We start from the raw sequence: 17,836 nt of genomic DNA on the forward strand, positions 1-17,836 counted from the left end.
TATTGTGAGCAGTTTTGGGCCCCATATCTAAGGAAGGATATGCTGACCTTGGAAAGGATCCAGAGGAGGTTCACAAGAATGATCCCTGGAATAAAGAGTTGTCATATAAGGAACAGTTGAGGACTCTGGTTCTATATTCCTTGGAGTTTAGAAGGATGAGAGAGGATCTTGAAACTTAGAGGATACTGCGAGGCCTGGATAGAGTGGATGTGGAGAGGATTTTTCTGCTAGTGGGAAAAACTAGAACCAGAGGGCAGAACCTCAAACTAGAGGGATGATCCTTTAAAACAGAGATGAGGAGAAATCTTTTCAGCTAGAGAGTGGTGAATCTATGGAACTCTTTGCTGCAGAAGGCTGTGGAGGCCAGGTCACTGAATGTCTTTAAGACAAAGATAGATAGGTCCTTGATTGATAAGGGTATCAGGGGTTTTGGGGAAAAGGCAAGGGAATGGGGATGAGAAAATTATCAAGCCTGATTGAATGGCAAAGTTGACCCGATGGGCTGCGCGGCCTAATTCTGCTCCTAAGTATTATAGTCTTATGGTCCAATAGTTGTAAACCCCACTAACATGATGGGGGAATTTGATGGAATAGAGATGCTCACATGAATTGTATTTAAATATATTGAAATAAGCTTCCTGATTTTCCTGGGTGGAGACCTTGTTATGTCACTGGCAAGAGGCAGAGAAATTCAGAAATCGAGATTTTGTCAGTGAGATTCCTGTTTTCCAAGTCTCACAAGATTTTGCGCCAATGTCGACATTCGCGCTCACAGTGAATGTGGGCAGAAGATCCTGAAGAGAGGAGGGTAAAGTAGGAGTGGGAGTATGTAATGCTGGAGGAAGCTACAGTATTAATGACAGGAGAAAACTTGGAACATTTAATACAAGGATAAGTATTTAATATTCAAAATGTTGAGGGATTAGGAACTTAAGCAATTCGGTCAGGCGTACTGGGTGTACGAGATCTGCTCAGATGAGGAGGATTGCGACAGACACCTCCAGACGCTGAAAGTTGCCCTCATAAGAGCAGGATATGGTGCTCAACTTATCGATCGACAGTTCCGACGCGCCACAGCGAAAAACCGCACTGACTTCCTCAAAAGACAAACATGAGACACGATGGACAGAGTTCCCTTCGTCATCCAGTACTTTCCTGGAGCGGAGAAGCTACAACATCTTCTCCGGAGTCTTTAACATATCATTGATGAAGACGAGCATCTCGCCAGGGCCATCCCCACACCCCCACTTCTTGCCTTCAGACAACCACACAACCTCCAACAGACAGTTGTTCGCAGCAAACAACGCAGCCTTCAGGAGAATGGCGACCACAACACCACACAACCCTGCCACAGCAACCTCTGCAAGACATGCTGGATCATCGACATCGATAACATCATCTCATGTGAGAACACCATTCACCAGGTACACGGTACATACTCTTGCAACTCGGCCAACATTGTCTACCTGATACGCTGCAGGAAAGGATGTCCCAAAGCATGGTACATTGGGGAGACCATGCAGACGCTACGACAACGGATGAATGAACATCACTCAACAATCACCAGGCAAGACTGTTCCCTTCCTGTTGGCGAACACTGCAGCGGTCACGGGCATTCAGTCTCTGATCCTCAGGTAAGCGTTCTCCAAGGCGGCCTTCACGACACACGACAATGTAGAGTCACTGAGTAGAGACTGATAGCCAAGTTCCACACACATGAGGACGGTCTCAACCGGGATCTGGGGCTCATGTTGCACTATCTGTAAACCCCCATGACTTGCCTGGGCTTGCAAAACCTCACTTACTATCCTGTCTGGAGACAATACACATCTCTTTAACCTATGCTAATGCTACCTGCACTCACATTGTCTGCATCTGTGAGACTTGAATAGCAGGTTAGCTGTAAAGACTTGCATTCTAATCAGTATTCTGTAAGCTGTGTGTCTTTATATGCCTTTCTCTGATCAGAAACTTCCACACACCTGACAAAGGAACACTGTTTCTGAAAGCTTGAGAGATTACTATCAAATAAACTGGTTGGACTTAAACCTGGTGTTGTGAGACTTCTTACTGTGTTTACCCCAGTCCAACGCTGGCATCTCTACATCATATACGAGATTTGCCAGGAGTTTAGATCTACTGAATTTTAAGATGCTGGGTGTGAGAGGACAGCCATGGAATCATTACATTGGTCAGGGCTGGAGGTAACAAAGAGGTGGATAATGCAGTTGATGTGCTGAGATAGGAGCAGAAGCAGTTAAAGTTGAGGAGTTGAAAGGACACAGTATTTATAATGAGATGACATGGGGCAGATATTGAGGTCCCAGCATTAAAGATGTCAGTCATCAGCAAATCTGTTTTATTCCATAAGATACCAAGAAACAGCTTCAGCATCCTTTACACATCAAGCAGCTATAAGGCTCCAATAACATCTGAGCTGCATTGCTCAAAGCTTGTGCATCAGAGGTAGTCAGGCCCCTAACTAAGCTGTTTCGATTTAGCTATAATACTGGTATCAAACTGACAATGTGGAAAATTGCCCAGGTACGATCTATCCACAAAAAGCAGGGCAAATCCAATTTGGCAAATTCCCACCACACCAGGCTATTTTCAATCATCAGTAAAGCAATAGGAAGTGTTGTCAACAGGCCTATGAAGAGACATTTATTCAGCAATAATCTGTTCAATGATGCTCAGTTTAAACTCTGCAAGGACTAGTTGGCTTTGGACTTCATTATAGCCTTAATCCAGACATAGATAAAATAATTAAACTCCAGAGATGACGGGAGAGTGACTGCTTATAATATCATGTCAGCACTTAACGAAATATGCCATCAAGGAGCCTTAGACTGAAATAAATGGGAATCAGAGAGAAAGCCCTCTTCTGGTCCGAGTCACACTTAGCAAAAAGCAAGATTATTGTGGATGTTTGGGGACAATTAATCTCCATCCTGGGACATTAGTGGTTCTTCCTGGTTGCTAGGCATGAGAGTTTAATTATGGCTCATTTTCCCTCGCAGCCTTTTCAATGTCTTGGTTAATTCTAGGCAATATACCATCTCTCTGACAAATCTTCTGGTTCAATGAATTTCCATGAATGACTGGTGCAATTATTGGAGGATATTGAGTTGTATAGATCCTGCAATGATGAATTGCTTTCCCTTAAAGATGAGTTCTTCAGATATTCAGAGTCCATCTCTATAGAGTCAAAATGGTCTTGCAGCCTACCAAATGTCTTGAAAATACCTCTGACCACTTGCCAGTTACTGTCTTCCATTGTTGTTGTAGTACAGGGTCATTAGATGTTTCCTGCAATTAGATTGTCCAAAATGCGTAAGGACAATGTTCAGAATGTCTTCTACTTCAATGTCCAAAAGATCTAATTGCAGCTCCAGGGAAATGTCTGCAGTTCATGACCACTTAGATAGATGGTTTAGAGTGTCAGATGTGAACATGAATTTTCCTGGCTTGTAGCGTTCATCACAGTTATAGCCTTATAATTACCAGTAAACTGTTAATCTTAGTGGTGCATAAGTTAGAGGTTTGCGTCAGGTCATGTCAAGTGGTTGATGATCAGTTTCCACAATAAACTTAATAGTTTGGTCAGAACATTGAATACAGGAGTTGGGACATCTTGTCAAAAGTTGTACAAGACATTGGTAAGGCCACACTTGGAATACTGTGTGCAATTCTGGTCACACTATTATAGAAAGGATATTATTAAACGAGAAAGAGTGCAGAAAAGATTTACTAGGATGCTACCGGGATTTGATGGATTGAGTTATAAGGAGAGGCTGAATAGTCTGGGACTGAGGGGTGACCTTATAGAGGTGTATAAAATAAAAAGGGGCAGAGCCAAGGTAAATAGTCAATAGCTTTTCCCAAAGGTAGGGGAGTCTAAAATTAGAGGACATAGGTTTAAAGTGAAAGGGGAGAGATACAAAAGTGTCTAGAGGGGCAATGTTTTCACACAGAGGGTGGTGCGTGTCTGGAACAAGCTGCCAGAGGTAGTAGTAGAGGCGGGTACAATTTTATGTTTTAAAAAGCATTTAGATAGTTACATGGGTATGATGAGTATAGAGGGATATGGGCCAAATGCGGGCAATTGGGATTAGTTTAGGGGTTTTAAAAAAAAGGGCGACATGGACAAGTTGGGCCAAAGGGCCTGTTTCCTTGCTGTAAACCTCTATGACTCTATGACTCTAACAAACATCTTTCCAAATAAGTAGGTATGGACTCACTGGGTGCTGGTGCCAAGGTTTCATGTTCTAGATTGGAATAATTAGCCTGGGCGGCAGACAAACCCTTGGTGACAAAAGCAATAGGCTTCTTGTTCTGGAGAAGGTATGCTCTAAGTCCATTTTGGGATGCATCAATTTCAAATGTAGTCTCCTTGGTCAGGTCGTAAAGCTGAAGAGTTAGGGTTAGGGTTAGGATGTATTGATGGTCTTCCTACCAAACAAAAGATATTTCTTCCTTCTGAAGTTCTTGAAGTGATAAGGTTTCCTGTTGATATTGCTGTGCCAATACATTCTTTGATGTACATTCTTTGAGTGTCAGCTCACTTTGTGTGTCGATGTGCTGGTCATCTTCATCATCTGACTATATTGCTTGGCTGGACATTTTGTGGGTCATGTCTTTATGCTGTTTGGTATGCACACTTGATAGTTATTACACTTGCACGCCAGCTCTTACCTTCTGTTGGATGTGAAGGGGTCGGGGCTTGTATTCTGCCAAATCTTCACAAACATGCTGCCATCATGTTACATTCTTCTTCTGTGTGACATAAGCATACCAATCATACACAAAGAAGACAACTATGTTGGTTCCTTATTGAAGATATACAGACAATCTTAACTGGGAATGTGAAGCACACATCTGACTTCAACTAATGCTGCTTGCAGACCATCTGTAAGTCATGTGACTGATGCATCACATTCTTTCAAAATAGCAAAGATTGACAGCTGTTTAAAATATATTCCATGTCTTCATATTACAATACCACCAAGAAAAACGAGAGGCTCGATTTTACCTGCCATTCATGCCACCCTCCTGCTGCAATGAGGTCAGAAAATTTGGCAGTTAGCCAAATCTCCATTCACTGCAGCTTGATGGGAAAATCCTGCCGGTGTGAATGGTGGTAAGATTCCAGCCAAAACATATAGGGAACCACCACCTGCAAGTTCCCTGCAAGTCACATACCATCCCCACTTGGAAAAATATTGCCTCTCCATCATTGTCAATGGATCAAAATATGGGAAATCCCTCCCTAACAGCACTGTGGAGGTATTCTCATCCAGACTATTGCAGCAGTCCAAGAAGGCAGCTCACCGCTACTTTCTCAAGAGCAGTTGGAGATGTCCAGTGAATACTGCCCTTGTAAATGATGCCCATAACCCATAAACATTGAAACAGACTAGGGTCAAGTCGAGTTCCAACTTTGTGAAAAGTCTGGTTTATCTTGACATAATCGCTAGAGGGAGAAATGGAATTGATGGCAGGGGTACGGGACTTGTTACCAAACCAGTTTATTTACCCAACTGGCAAAATTTCTATTTGCCAAAAAAAAGTCATGAAAGACTAAAGAAATAAGAGACAACAGAAAATTAGAAATAAACTTACAAAATGTAAAAAGTATCATAAACCCTAACAGCAGGCAGAGATACAAAGAATAGCTAAGGTAATAAATCAGTTAGTAAGAACTACATAAAGAGAATAAGAAAATAAACTTGCAAAGGATATCAAAATTAACATAAAATGATTTTACAATCATATTAGGAAAAAAATTTGTGAGGAGCAGCAAAATTGTCTAGAAAACTGATGACAGTGATATCAGTGAAAATAAGGAAATGGCAGACTTGCTGAATATTTTTTTTGGATCAATATTTATAGAAGGGTTAGGGGACATCTCAAAGAAATTGATGCTGAATTAGGCCCAGTGACTCACCAAAATGATGCAAACAAAATAAGATGAAGAAAACAAAAGCACCAGAATGGCAGATCAATAGAACGAGATGCTTTCCCATCTCGGGGTTTTAAAGGAAGTAATCACTGCCCTAACTATAGTGACTCATGAAAAAAGATTGAGCAAGTTGGGCCTATATTCATTGAAATGGGGAGAATGTGTCACAGACACAAGATGGGTCAAATTGAACTGCCTGATATGCCCGCTCTCTCACTGTCCTTAAACAAAAATCTGTTCTTTTATTCTGATTTCTCCATGTATAAATGGTATATTTTCCCAACCCTTAAATCAAGAGTGTTTCAATCCTCTGTGAATAACTTGCACGGCAAACTTGAGGTAAGATGAAATAAAAAGTGTTGTTTCATTTTACACACAACACACACACATACACACATGCATATGTGCGTGCATGCAAGAGAGGGTTTTCACAATGTCTAGCCCTTTTGTACCCACACAATAAATAAGGGAGAAGGAAGTAGGAAGAGGGTTCAGGGCATGTCAAAGTTCAGGTTTTACATGTGACCAGAGTCCAGAATCAGAAGTCACCTGGAATGCTCCTTCGGAGGGGAAGTTGACTGATTGTAAAGTGAACTGTCTTTCCAGATGGATTCCATGATGGATGAAGATCCCAGTACCAAGGTTCCAGCAATTGGCAGGTTGATGAAGGCCGGAGTTCTTTCTGGTTCCAATGTCTTGATAGTAGACAGCACAGGCTATTGCCTGGAGTTCTGTTCACATTGGAGATCAAAAGAGTAACTGCCTGAGTTCAGTTCCACCAGGCAATATTACAGTCTGACAAAGGACAGCTGAAATCTTAAGGTGTTTAACTGGGGTCAGAATTCCTTTTGTTCTTGGAGACACTGCTTTCAGATTAATTAAATGAAACTCTCTTGTCAAAACCATTTGATGGAATTTTGAACTCGGTGCACAATGTTTAAAGGAAGTAAACATTGCCCTAACTGTGATGACTTATGAAAAAAGTCACCAAAGTTAGGGCAACGCTGAGTGGGTATTCTTTCAATACAATCACCCCTATCTAGTTAGAACTGTGTGTTTGCGTTCCTCTTTAGTTGTCTAGTTGAGCTGATCTGCAGGTCTGTCCATTTGATAACCTTAAGTCCATCTAGTATTTTTATATCTGTTCTTTGAGGCACTGAGCAGTTCTGGAGCAGCCATGGTGATGTGTTATTGGAGGCTCAGTCAAAAATATTTTACCCTCTCCCCAAGATCTATGATCTCCCTCCCCTAACCCTCCATCATCATTTATCCCCACCCTCCAGTGTTAACCGTCCATCAAATCCTCCCCATTATCCTTTAGCCCATTACAGTGAATGTCAAAGTCCCCTTTCTCTTAAAAAACCCATCCCAGTCACCATGGAAATTCCTTGTCCTCCCCATCCCAACAAGAATCCATGGTTCATTTTGTCTTCCCTCCAACAAACCTTCATCTGTAATTGCAGTACCGTTATCTTTCTGCCCTCCTGCATGCCATTGCCTCTGTAATAGTAACTATTCTATCATACCACTCATTCCCTCACTTTATCTCCCAGGATTCTTCAACTGATCCCTTTCTCTATACCCTCCTTCTCATTCATGGTCCCATTCTTCCCCAGACCCCAGCATTCAGCATCCTATTCTTCCCCCACAACCCTTTCCCCCACTCACATTCCCATTTTTCCCCTGGAGTTGCCCACTCAGCATCCCATTCTTCCCTATTCCTACACTCGACCCTGCTCATGGTCCCATTCTTTCCCCCATATCCCCCACTCAGAGTCCCCATCTTCCCCTTTTTTTTGTGTCCAATATCACTCCATCTCTTACTGCCTTTTGTCCCCATCTTCTCCACTGCTCCCCTCCCCCCACAAAGGCTCTCATCATGCACCATTGCCTGCTGCAGCTACACACTTGCTGCTGGAGGCTCCACTGGGCCGAGTCTCCACTGCAGCTCCTGGCTCCCACATCACAAGGTTTCAGCCATCCATCCAGATTAATCCTGACTTGTGCACGCCACAGTGGTCCAAGCATGTTCTGATCCAACGTGAAACATCCTTGGCGGGATAGTCAATTGGATGGTGGGGTCATTTTGGTCAGGCATTTGAATCCCAACCATGAAATGGATGTGTTCTTGTGAAAGGCTGGTAAGGCAGTCAGTCCTGTGGTTGAGCCCTGAGAGAACAAGCATTCTTGCAACCTTTGACAGCAGCAGAAGCATCCGAGGGCTGAGGCAATGAATACAGGTCGATGGGACAGACTTGCATAGGGTGTAATGAAAGGGTGGTCAGTTAAAACCTTGAAGAAGTAGCAAAATGTTGAACTAACAGGACGGTAAAACTGCCTGGGCAAGTAGTGCAAGATGTGGGGTAAATAAAACTTAGCTCCCTATTCACCAGGATGTCATATTCTTTAAGAAAAATGTCATTTGTATTTGATTGTATTCTGAGATAACATAGGAGGCCTTTCAAATCACTCTGTAATAGGTTCACAGTCCAATGAATTATACCATTGAATGAACATAAGTTTGTTACTGGAGATGGGGTTGTTAAGGAGGTGATAGCCGAGTTTTTAAGATGTCTGGAATTCAATGCCTTGGAATCCAAATTGAATTAGTTCTTTAGGAAGTTTGGGCCCAGAATGTTTATTACTTCAGACTGACTTCATTACCTGCCAAATGTGGCATAAAAGGACATCCCTAACCAGAGCTGACTATACTTTAATCTTTAGTGTCAGGGTCTGTATGGTCGATCCATCTGTAGAACCTGGTGCTTGTCCATTAATTTTGGGGTTGGGAGAGGTGACTCTGCTCTCCTTTTGAGACACAATTTTAATTTTTTTTAAATTCGCTTTTTTTGAGGACCCAGATCACGCCCTCACACTGACCCATCCATGGTGTGGCCCACTTGCACATCCTCACATTGCAATGAACAGGCAAAGATTCTGTCTGTTAGATCAGAAAATCCAGGAATCAGCTGAAATCCCATATAACCTGCTCCCTGTTTACAAAAATTACTGCTAGAGTTATAGAGGAATTTGGCACAACTCCTATGGAAATTTGGGTGTCAGGTGTCTAGATATAATTATGTTGCACAGAAGCCATTCAGTGTCAAAAGGTGTATACTGGGACTTATGATCCACAAAAGACTAAGCAGATAAATTGAAGTGGACAATACCAGAGTAGGAACAGGACTAGGAGTACAGGTAGAGATATTGGGGACAATTTTTCTTCATAGCCCTATAGCAGCTTAACGTTGGTGAGGCAAAGCCTACTCACTTCATGCAATGCCTTGACTCTGACTGATTTCCTGGGTCCTGTTCAAGTTGTCAATATTTTCACTTGTATTTAGGAAGCCATCTTGAACACTTCAAATCACTTTCAATGGGAAATCTAGTGGAGGTGATACTGAACCATTCCCAATTTTATGCTTATTTCTGGAATTATGCAGGAAAATTCAGAAGAAAATTGACCCTGTTGCGTGTGATTTGATGGTTCTATGAATTGCTGAGATCCTGGATAACTTGAGCCAATTAAAAAGGCAAACAATTTGTCACTGCTGCATTGCGTTCTTTAAAGCAGTAATCATCAATATATTCATCTTCGACAAATCAATTACTAGAATGGCTTCCTGTAGGGCTAAGGTGGTGTTAATGGAAAAACAGACCAAATTTGTTAATTCAAATGACACATTTTTAATTAAACGAGTTTTGCAAAGTGAATCCACACATTTTTTGTCCACACATTTTTTGTCTGCACAAAATATATAGATATAGCAAAATGTTGCAATGAATATCACAAATATCATCATAAAAAGTTACATTGCAGTAATAGAAACATAGAAACATAGAAACTAGAAGCAGGAGTAGGCCATTCACCCCCTTGAGCCTGCTCCGCCATTCATTTTGATTATGGCTGATCATTGAATTCAACATCCTGATGCCCTTCTCCCCGATATCGCTTGATCCCTTTAGTCCCTAGAGCTATATCTAATTCCTTCTTGAAATCTGACAACGTTTTGGCCTCAACTATATTCGGTGGTAGTGAATTCTACACATTCACCACCCTCTGGGTGAAGAAATTTCTCACCTCAGTTCTAAAAGATTTACTCCTTATCCTCAAACTATGACCCCTAGCTCTGGACTCCCCCATCATTGGGAATATTCTTTCTGGATCTACCCTGTCTAACTCTGTTGGAATTTTATAATTTTATAAGTTTCTATGCTAGGAATTCAATGAAGAAAGCAGATTCCATCCCTCTCTCCCAGGTGAGTCTGCTTTGAGTCACAAAAAGAAACCTGCCTTTTAGCTTGGCATTATTACACCACTGGAAGATGTTATTACTTCTTTTACAAAATATGTTCTGGTTTGATGACATCGCTTTTGCTAGCTTATGCTTAACAGCTTCAGGGCACCTTTAACGAATTGCCCATTGTGGAACTCTACCTGCTGGGAGTATGGGTCAGAAAATTAGGTTCTCAATTCTCAATTTTCCACACATTAATTTAAATCCTAATTTGAGGGCCATGCAGGTGAGCTTTGATGCAAGTGCACGATTCAGTTAATTGAACTCTTCATTTATTTATATGACTTACATGGAATATAATCATCATCACATCAAGTCCTTACCTGGATTTTTAACTTGGAAAGTTATCTATCTCAGAATAATAAGAATGATAAGAGGGCCAGGATTTTTTGACCCTGCCTGTGGTGGAAATAAGTGCAGGCAAGAGCAGAAAATCCCTGTGCCAGCAATGAGGTACCCCCATCCTTTGGCATCAGCCTGTAGGTGGCAAGTCTACTCATTATTTTCTGATATGCACTGGCAGCAGCAGCTATGGTTCCACTTTGTCAATACAGATTACCTCCTCATGTCACTTTTCTCCAGAATGCATGAGGTAATGGTAAAACCACTGTGTTAAGAAACTGCAGCACTTAATTATTTCTGAGCACAACACAGTATGGATCCTGTGAAGGTGGATTTGGTTTTAAATAGGATAAGAGATCTCCTTTAATAACACTAATTTGACTTATGTAAATTTGCAAAAACAAAAAAATAAATTTTTGTAATATTTCAGAACAATTAGATCATAAAAAAGATTTTAATACTTGCTTATTAGAATTATGCTCCCTGATTATCAATTATTTCCTGGATATGTAATCCCTCCATTTCTTTGGTGATTTTGTCTATGGGCAGAATCTTCCATTCTTGGCAGCTGTCTAGCACACTGCCTGAAAAATCTCCGAAAAGGAAGGCCCATTGTATCTTCTGCCCATCTGGCAGATATGTGGGCAGCAGGAGGCCTTCCTCCAGATTTTAGACTCTGGAAGACAACCTCCTGCGTGCCGAAGGCTGCTGGCCAATCAGAGGTTTTTGCACTTATTATTGCCATGGAGGAGGCCTGGGCTATTGTCAAAACAACACTGCCCAGTGTCCCAGGATTTCAGAGTGACCCAGGGGAAAGGTTAGGGGAGGTGGGAGGTACGGTTTGTGGGATGGGATTCACGAGGAGATGGGAGGGAGACCACATCAGTAGCCACGCCCTGCCTCACATTGACTCTCTTGATCACGCACAGATTAGTACAGTTCGAGGGGTATCACCCAACCCTTCTAGCTCATATGCATCGTTTTACCAGATGTGCAGGCTGCATGTTGGCAGGCCTGTTAAAGTTGGGAAGATCAGAGTGGAGGTGGGAAGGGGCCCTTAAGTGCTCACCCAGAACTTACTTCCAAAGAAGGCAGGAAGGTCCTGACACCAATCCACCAAATTCTCAACCTTACCCATCTCCTTTCTCATCTCCTACAGGGGCAGGAATCTTTAACCAGTATCTTTTTGTATACGCTTGTGGGCAAGACTGCATCAAAAATGCATGAAAATATTAACATAATTTGATCAAGCAATGGCATTATAATATTTTTCAATTTCTATGTTCAATGATCTTTTAAGCTGTGATTGAATCTTCTCTACAATGTGACTCTGGCATTACCAAAGAGGAGACAGTTATAGGAACAGGAGTAGGCCATTCACGGAGATTATGGCAAATTTGTACCTCAATGCCACTCATTTGTCCTTGGGCCATATTGCTTGGTGACCTTACTTAACAAAAATCTAACAATCTCAGTCTTGAAAATTACTGACTAAGCCATCATTGCCTTTTAGGGGGAGGGACATAAGCACAACGTTACCAAAGAATTATAGACATTTATGAACATTTTCAATTTGTTCTAGGCACACATCACAATGACAGCAGTTGCATGGAGGTACATGATTACATCATTTTCACGTGACATCATAGCACAGATATTTCTCAGGGATTCTAAGAGAAATATTGATGAATTCTTGACTGGCGTAGGCTGCTCAAGAAATAGAAGGTAACTGGGCCCATATAATTGCCTGGACTGCTTTCAATTACTTGAGGTAGTTGTAAAGGATTTATCAAGAGTATGCTTTCCCTAAAGGGCCATGTTTTTATTTCTTGCTCCCACAAGATTACATGGCTGCAAACGGCGGGGAAGGTATGTCATGGTGCTCTGGCCAACATGATATGGGCAGGCTTAATGGACCAGTAGGTTCTTTCTTGCCACTGATTTTATATGTTCATATGACTCAGAGATGGGCCATAGAGGCAATCCTCCTTTGAGGAAAAAAAATCAGTAATCAGAAACAAAGGCGATAAATTGAGTAATTGATGAAGAGCCTTGTAAAGTAGTTTAATCGGTCTTGAATCTTGTATATATCTCAGTTTGGACAAAAAAACTACAAGTAAGTGAACCCAAGTGAAATATCCTTTATAACTATCAATTAATAAAAACAATTAATGGCTCCTTTCAGTTTTAGATATTTTTTGTCATTTCATTTAAACTGAATTGGTGAATTATTGCATTCCACAGATGCTCAAAAAAGATCTGAGTGCTTCAGACAATTCAATTTAATAAATTACAGCAAAATAGCTGAAGGCAATGTTACCCACATGTAATTTGCCAATATGTATCAGGCCAAATCACAATATCTGTTGTACTTATACTGAGTCAGATGAATTGGATCGTCTATTTAAATATTTAAGTATTGAGATTCAGGATTAACTGTGTAAGATACATGTTGCACTTTGATCTTTCAATTTATTGCAATGTTAGCCAACTGTTTAGCCTTTGAAACATTGGAGAAGATGGCCATATATCCCACTACTTTAAAGGTTTTAATGTATTCAGTTCTAGAAGCCTTGTTGACATAATTGCACAATGAAATCTTGTTATGAACGCTTGGTGAATGTCCAAAATCCACTAATGGATTTGGCTCAGTTAGGATTGTTGATACAGCTATGAAGAAGACTGTGAACTTTATTTTGATCGACATTTTATGACCTCCAAAGAAATTTTTTTTGAAGAGGTTTTAGAATGGTTCTATATTTATTTTGACTTTGGTTTCATGGTCATTAGTAGATTCATAATTCCACACAGTTTCTACTGAGTTCAAATTCCACCATCTGTTGTGGTGGAATTTGAACCCGGCTCCCCAGAGCTGAGTTTCTGGATTAATAGTGCAGCAATAGTACCACTAGGCCATCATCTCTCCTCTCAATGAAGGGTGTTGGGGTTGGGTGGGTGCGGATAGGGTAAGAGGTAAAGGCTAGGGTGCCTAAAACTCATGTTCAGAACTAGACTGATGTCCCAGAAAAGCCAGCTGCTTCAGCTTTTCCCACCTTCATTCCTAGCTTGAGCCTGTTTTGGGCAGTAACAACCTCAACTTCATTCCTTACTCATCATCACACCAATAAAATAATGCGGGCAGGTGGATCATGACAATATCCCGACTGACGACTCATGCCTTGAAAATGAAAATCTGGGCCAAAGTCTCCAACCAGAGGGCTCTTATGAACATACATACATCTTGATTACATCTCTCAGAAGTTGCTGAAAAGCATTTCACGTATAATGAACTACTTTGAACTAGCTATTGTTAAATAGGAAAATCGATGTCATTTTGCATATCGTAAAATCCTATAAACAACAATGTGATTAATCTGTTTTGTGGTGTTAATTGGGGGAAGAGTGTATGCCACTCCTTACGTAACTCCTCCCTTTTCTTCAAATGGGATCTTTAATGTCCATTTGAACCACCCATACCAGCAGCAGACACTCAACATAAAAGTTGACAAATAGACAACATCCTCCAACAATACAGCATTCCTTCACTATTGCAGCAGAGTGTCAAACTAGATTACATGCTTAACTCCTAGAGTGGGATTTTAACATACAACTTCTGATTAAGAAGTGAAGGTGCTTTCAAATATTTTGTGCCATGATAAATTAGAAGATAAAGATCATTCCACTTAATCCCTCAGATTCCCAGAGGTCATTCATCCAACACAAATGTGGCAGAATGCCATCACCCTATTCCCAAGCCAGAAATGCAGTGTATTAGTGAAGGAATGCTGTGTTGGAGGGTGCTGTCCTTTGTGCCATCTGACACCATTCTACTACATCACCCCCATCTCCCAACCCACGTTCAAAGAGCTGGTAAAATCCAGCTCATGGAATCATCCCAATTGAACATCCCTCTCGTTCATGGGACATCATGGTCTCACAAATTTGAATTGAAAGGGAAACAACATATAGGCAAAATCCTGAAGTAAGCGGCTTGCACCCAGATTCCTGGCTTTCCAGGTGTAAACAGAGCATTCCACCCTTTGCAGCATCCCCCCTCCCCCCACCCCAAATCTTTGGCCATTTTTAAACTTGTAACAAGATTTATATTGATAAGTCGCATGCGAATATCATAGAAAATCCAAATATCTTTGAGTCCTGTTTAAAAGTTTCTCTGTGAGATTACTATTAAGCGTGCTATTCCTTCGACACATTATAGTAGTAATCGCGCAGCTTGTGCTCCACAGTGACAAAGCCTGGCCGTTCAGCAGCTCTAGAGAGACAAAAGAAAAAGTGCACAATAACTACATTTTGCAGCAAGCTAATCTGGAAGTAGATGTGACGCACCATTTTCCCCAGTTGTAAAGTCTACCTCCTGCTCCTAGGAGATTGAACAAGTGACATTGAATTACAATATCTGCTAGCTTTGTGACCCAGTGGCAATGAGTGGTCACTCGCGGCAGTTCAGTTCTTTGACCTTGTACAGAGATAAGCAACAGCAATAAAAAGCCTTTTCTCCTTTGCTGGCTGCTGCTGGGGAGAGTGAGGATCAGCTTTCATCTAGAATGTCTTTTCAGCAGCTCTGCAACATCTAAAAGATGGGGAGGTCCCATCACTGCAGAACTCAGCTGAGTATCCCACTCATTGCTAAACGATGAGCTGATGCTCCTGGATTTTGTCTGATTATATTCCTGCGAAGTATCTTGGAAATTTTTTCTCCACCGACAATGATATTTATACACAATATGTTGTTTATGCTGCCTTTCTACAGTAATAGGGAAGCAAAGAGGGAATGTGGGATAACAGCCTGCAGCAACTGATTAAGGCATTTGAGACATGGGGGAAGAGGGGAGAGCAAATTTCTTCTTGCTATAGGATTAGACTGGAGGGAAGGTTAGGAACGTCTACAGTCTTCATACTGCCACTGTTAAAAGGAAAGATTTGCATTCTATAATATCTTTCATAACTTCAGAACCACGCAAAGCGCTTTACAGCTAGTGAAATATGTTTGAATTGTAAGCTTTGTTGCAAAGTAGGAAAAACAGTAGCCAATTTGCATGCAGCAAGGTTCCGCAAATATCTAATGAGATGAACACCAAATGATTTGTTTCAGTGGGTGAGGGACAAGCACTGCTTGTCCCCTGCTGTTCTTTGAATACTGCCACAGGATCTCTTATGTCCAACTAAAAGAGTAGATGGGCTTCAGTTTAAATGTTCAACCAAAAGATGATACTTTTAACATTTGTTCATTCCTGAGCTGGATTGTCAGCCTCTAGATTTTGTGCTCCAGTTCCAGGAGTGGATATTGAACCTACAACGCTCTGACTTAGGGATGACGGGCAGAACCCAATATTCTCCCCAGTACTGGGTTTGGTGGCTGGTGGGGTTGGACACCAGGCAGGAGGATGTGGATGGGTGCAGGGGTCTGTCACATTCCTGCTACTGCTCTGATTAAGTCCTGACTGAGGAAGACCCATGGAATGGCCTTTCTGCCCCACCGTCAATTGAGACCTTTTAGTGGGAAGTGAATGCCCACTTAAGGGTCTCATCCCACAACTTGTGCTTTTTACCTAGTGGCAACTGGGGTACTTGTCATGTGAAACTTCAATTGAACTGTGCTGGGAGTAGTGTTCGGGTGAATCCTAAACCTTAGGTGGAAGAGAGGACTTTAAACTAAATAGCAAGTGAGAGGGGTCACATGAGGGAAGATGTGGTAAATTAAAGAGAAAGGACAAGGTAATAGAGCAGGGTAGCAATATGGGCAATGAGTCCGGAGGAAAGGTTTGAGTGTATAAACTTAAGAGTGCAAAAGCAGATCGTGCCAGAGTTTGCAAACATAGTAAAAAGACAGAATTATTAATTCTCTAGTCTTGCCCTCTAAGGGGCCAATGCTCATTTAAAAACTTTTTTCCTTCGTAAATACTTATACTCATATGTCTATTTTATATTACTAGCTATCTCTCTCTTATACTCTAATTCCTCTCTCCTTATTATTTTTAGTTGTTCTTCACTGGCTTCTAAACCTATCCAAACCCCTGACCTACCACTAATCATCACAACATTACACGTTTTTTCTTCCAATTTGATGCTATCCTCAACTTCCTCAGTTACCCATGGATTGTGCATACCGCCCATACAGTCTTCCTTTCTCAATGGAATATATGTTGTGTTCAATCAGCATGCACCTCACTTGTCCTTGCTTTACGTGAGTTTCTCTTCATTCATGCCAGTAGGAAAAAACTGTGTGGATGGAAATCAGCAAAATGTGGCAACCCTGCGTGTGGGCAACAGCCAACAAGATGTCTTATAGGCTGCATTCAAAACCCTGATAGGCTGCGTATGGCCCCCATCCACAGGTTGCCCAACACTGTTCCATATCAATGACAGGATGAAGGGACCGAATATATAGTTGAAAAATTTGCTAATGTCAAAAAGGGCGGCATGGACAAGTTGAGCTGAAGGACCTATTTCCATGCTGTAAACTGCTATGCCTCTATAGGTAGAAAAGCATGTTGACAAGAGAACATAAAAGGTCTATAAATGGATTCAGGCAGATCAAGCAAGTGGACAAAAAAATTGGCAGATGAAGCATAATGTGGGAAAATGCGATCATGGCTACTCTGGCAGGAAGAATGAAAGAACAGCATATTATATGAAAGGAGAATGACTACAGAATGTTGTGGTGCAGAAGCATTTTGGTGCCTAAGTACATGAATCACAAAAGATTACGTAGGTACAGCAAGTGATTAGCAAGGAAACAGAATGTTGATACCAAAAGAGAAAATGCTGGAAAATCTCAGCAGGTCTGGCAACATTTGTAAGGAGAAAAAAGAGCTGACATTTCGAGTTCAGATGACCCTTCGTCAAAGCTACCATTCCAGCATTCGCAGTAATTTGCATTCAACATAATGTTGGTGTTTATTGCAAGGAGATGTCAAGTATCTACTGCAGCTGTACAGGAACTTAGTTAAACTGCATCTGGTATATTTGAGTACAGTTTTGGTCTCCTTACTTAAGAAAGAATATAATTCCATTAGAAGCAGTTCAGAGAAAGTTCAGTTGACTGATTCCTGGGATGATGTGATTATCTTATGAGGAAAGATTGAATAAGTTGGACTGTACTTTTGGAGTTTAGGAGAATATGAGGTGATCCTACTAAAATATATAAGATCCTGAGGGACCTTGACAGGGTGGATGCTGGGGCGATGTTTCCCCTTGTGTCAGAGTTGACAACTAG

At 41.3% G+C, this 17,836-nt stretch overlaps 1 protein-coding gene across 1 annotated transcript in view; it reads right to left on the bottom strand.

Annotated features, from left to right (window-relative positions):
- Positions 1-14,684: 14,684 nt before the first annotated feature.
- Positions 14,685-17,836, bottom strand: part of syk (spleen tyrosine kinase) — a 145,965-nt gene continuing 142,813 nt past the window's right edge. The window contains exon 14 of the mRNA XM_080189669.1: positions 14,685-14,872. Coding sequence (XP_080045795.1) covers positions 14,797-14,872 — 76 coding nt within the window. The 3' untranslated portion in view covers positions 14,685-14,796. The remainder of the gene's footprint in view (positions 14,873-17,836) is intronic.

Source organism: Carcharhinus amblyrhynchos, chromosome 5 (assembly GCF_965287045.1).
Source record: "Carcharhinus amblyrhynchos chromosome 5, sCarAmb.v2.hapA, whole genome shotgun sequence".
In the NCBI taxonomy this organism is placed as follows: Eukaryota; Metazoa; Chordata; class Chondrichthyes; order Carcharhiniformes; family Carcharhinidae; genus Carcharhinus; species Carcharhinus amblyrhynchos.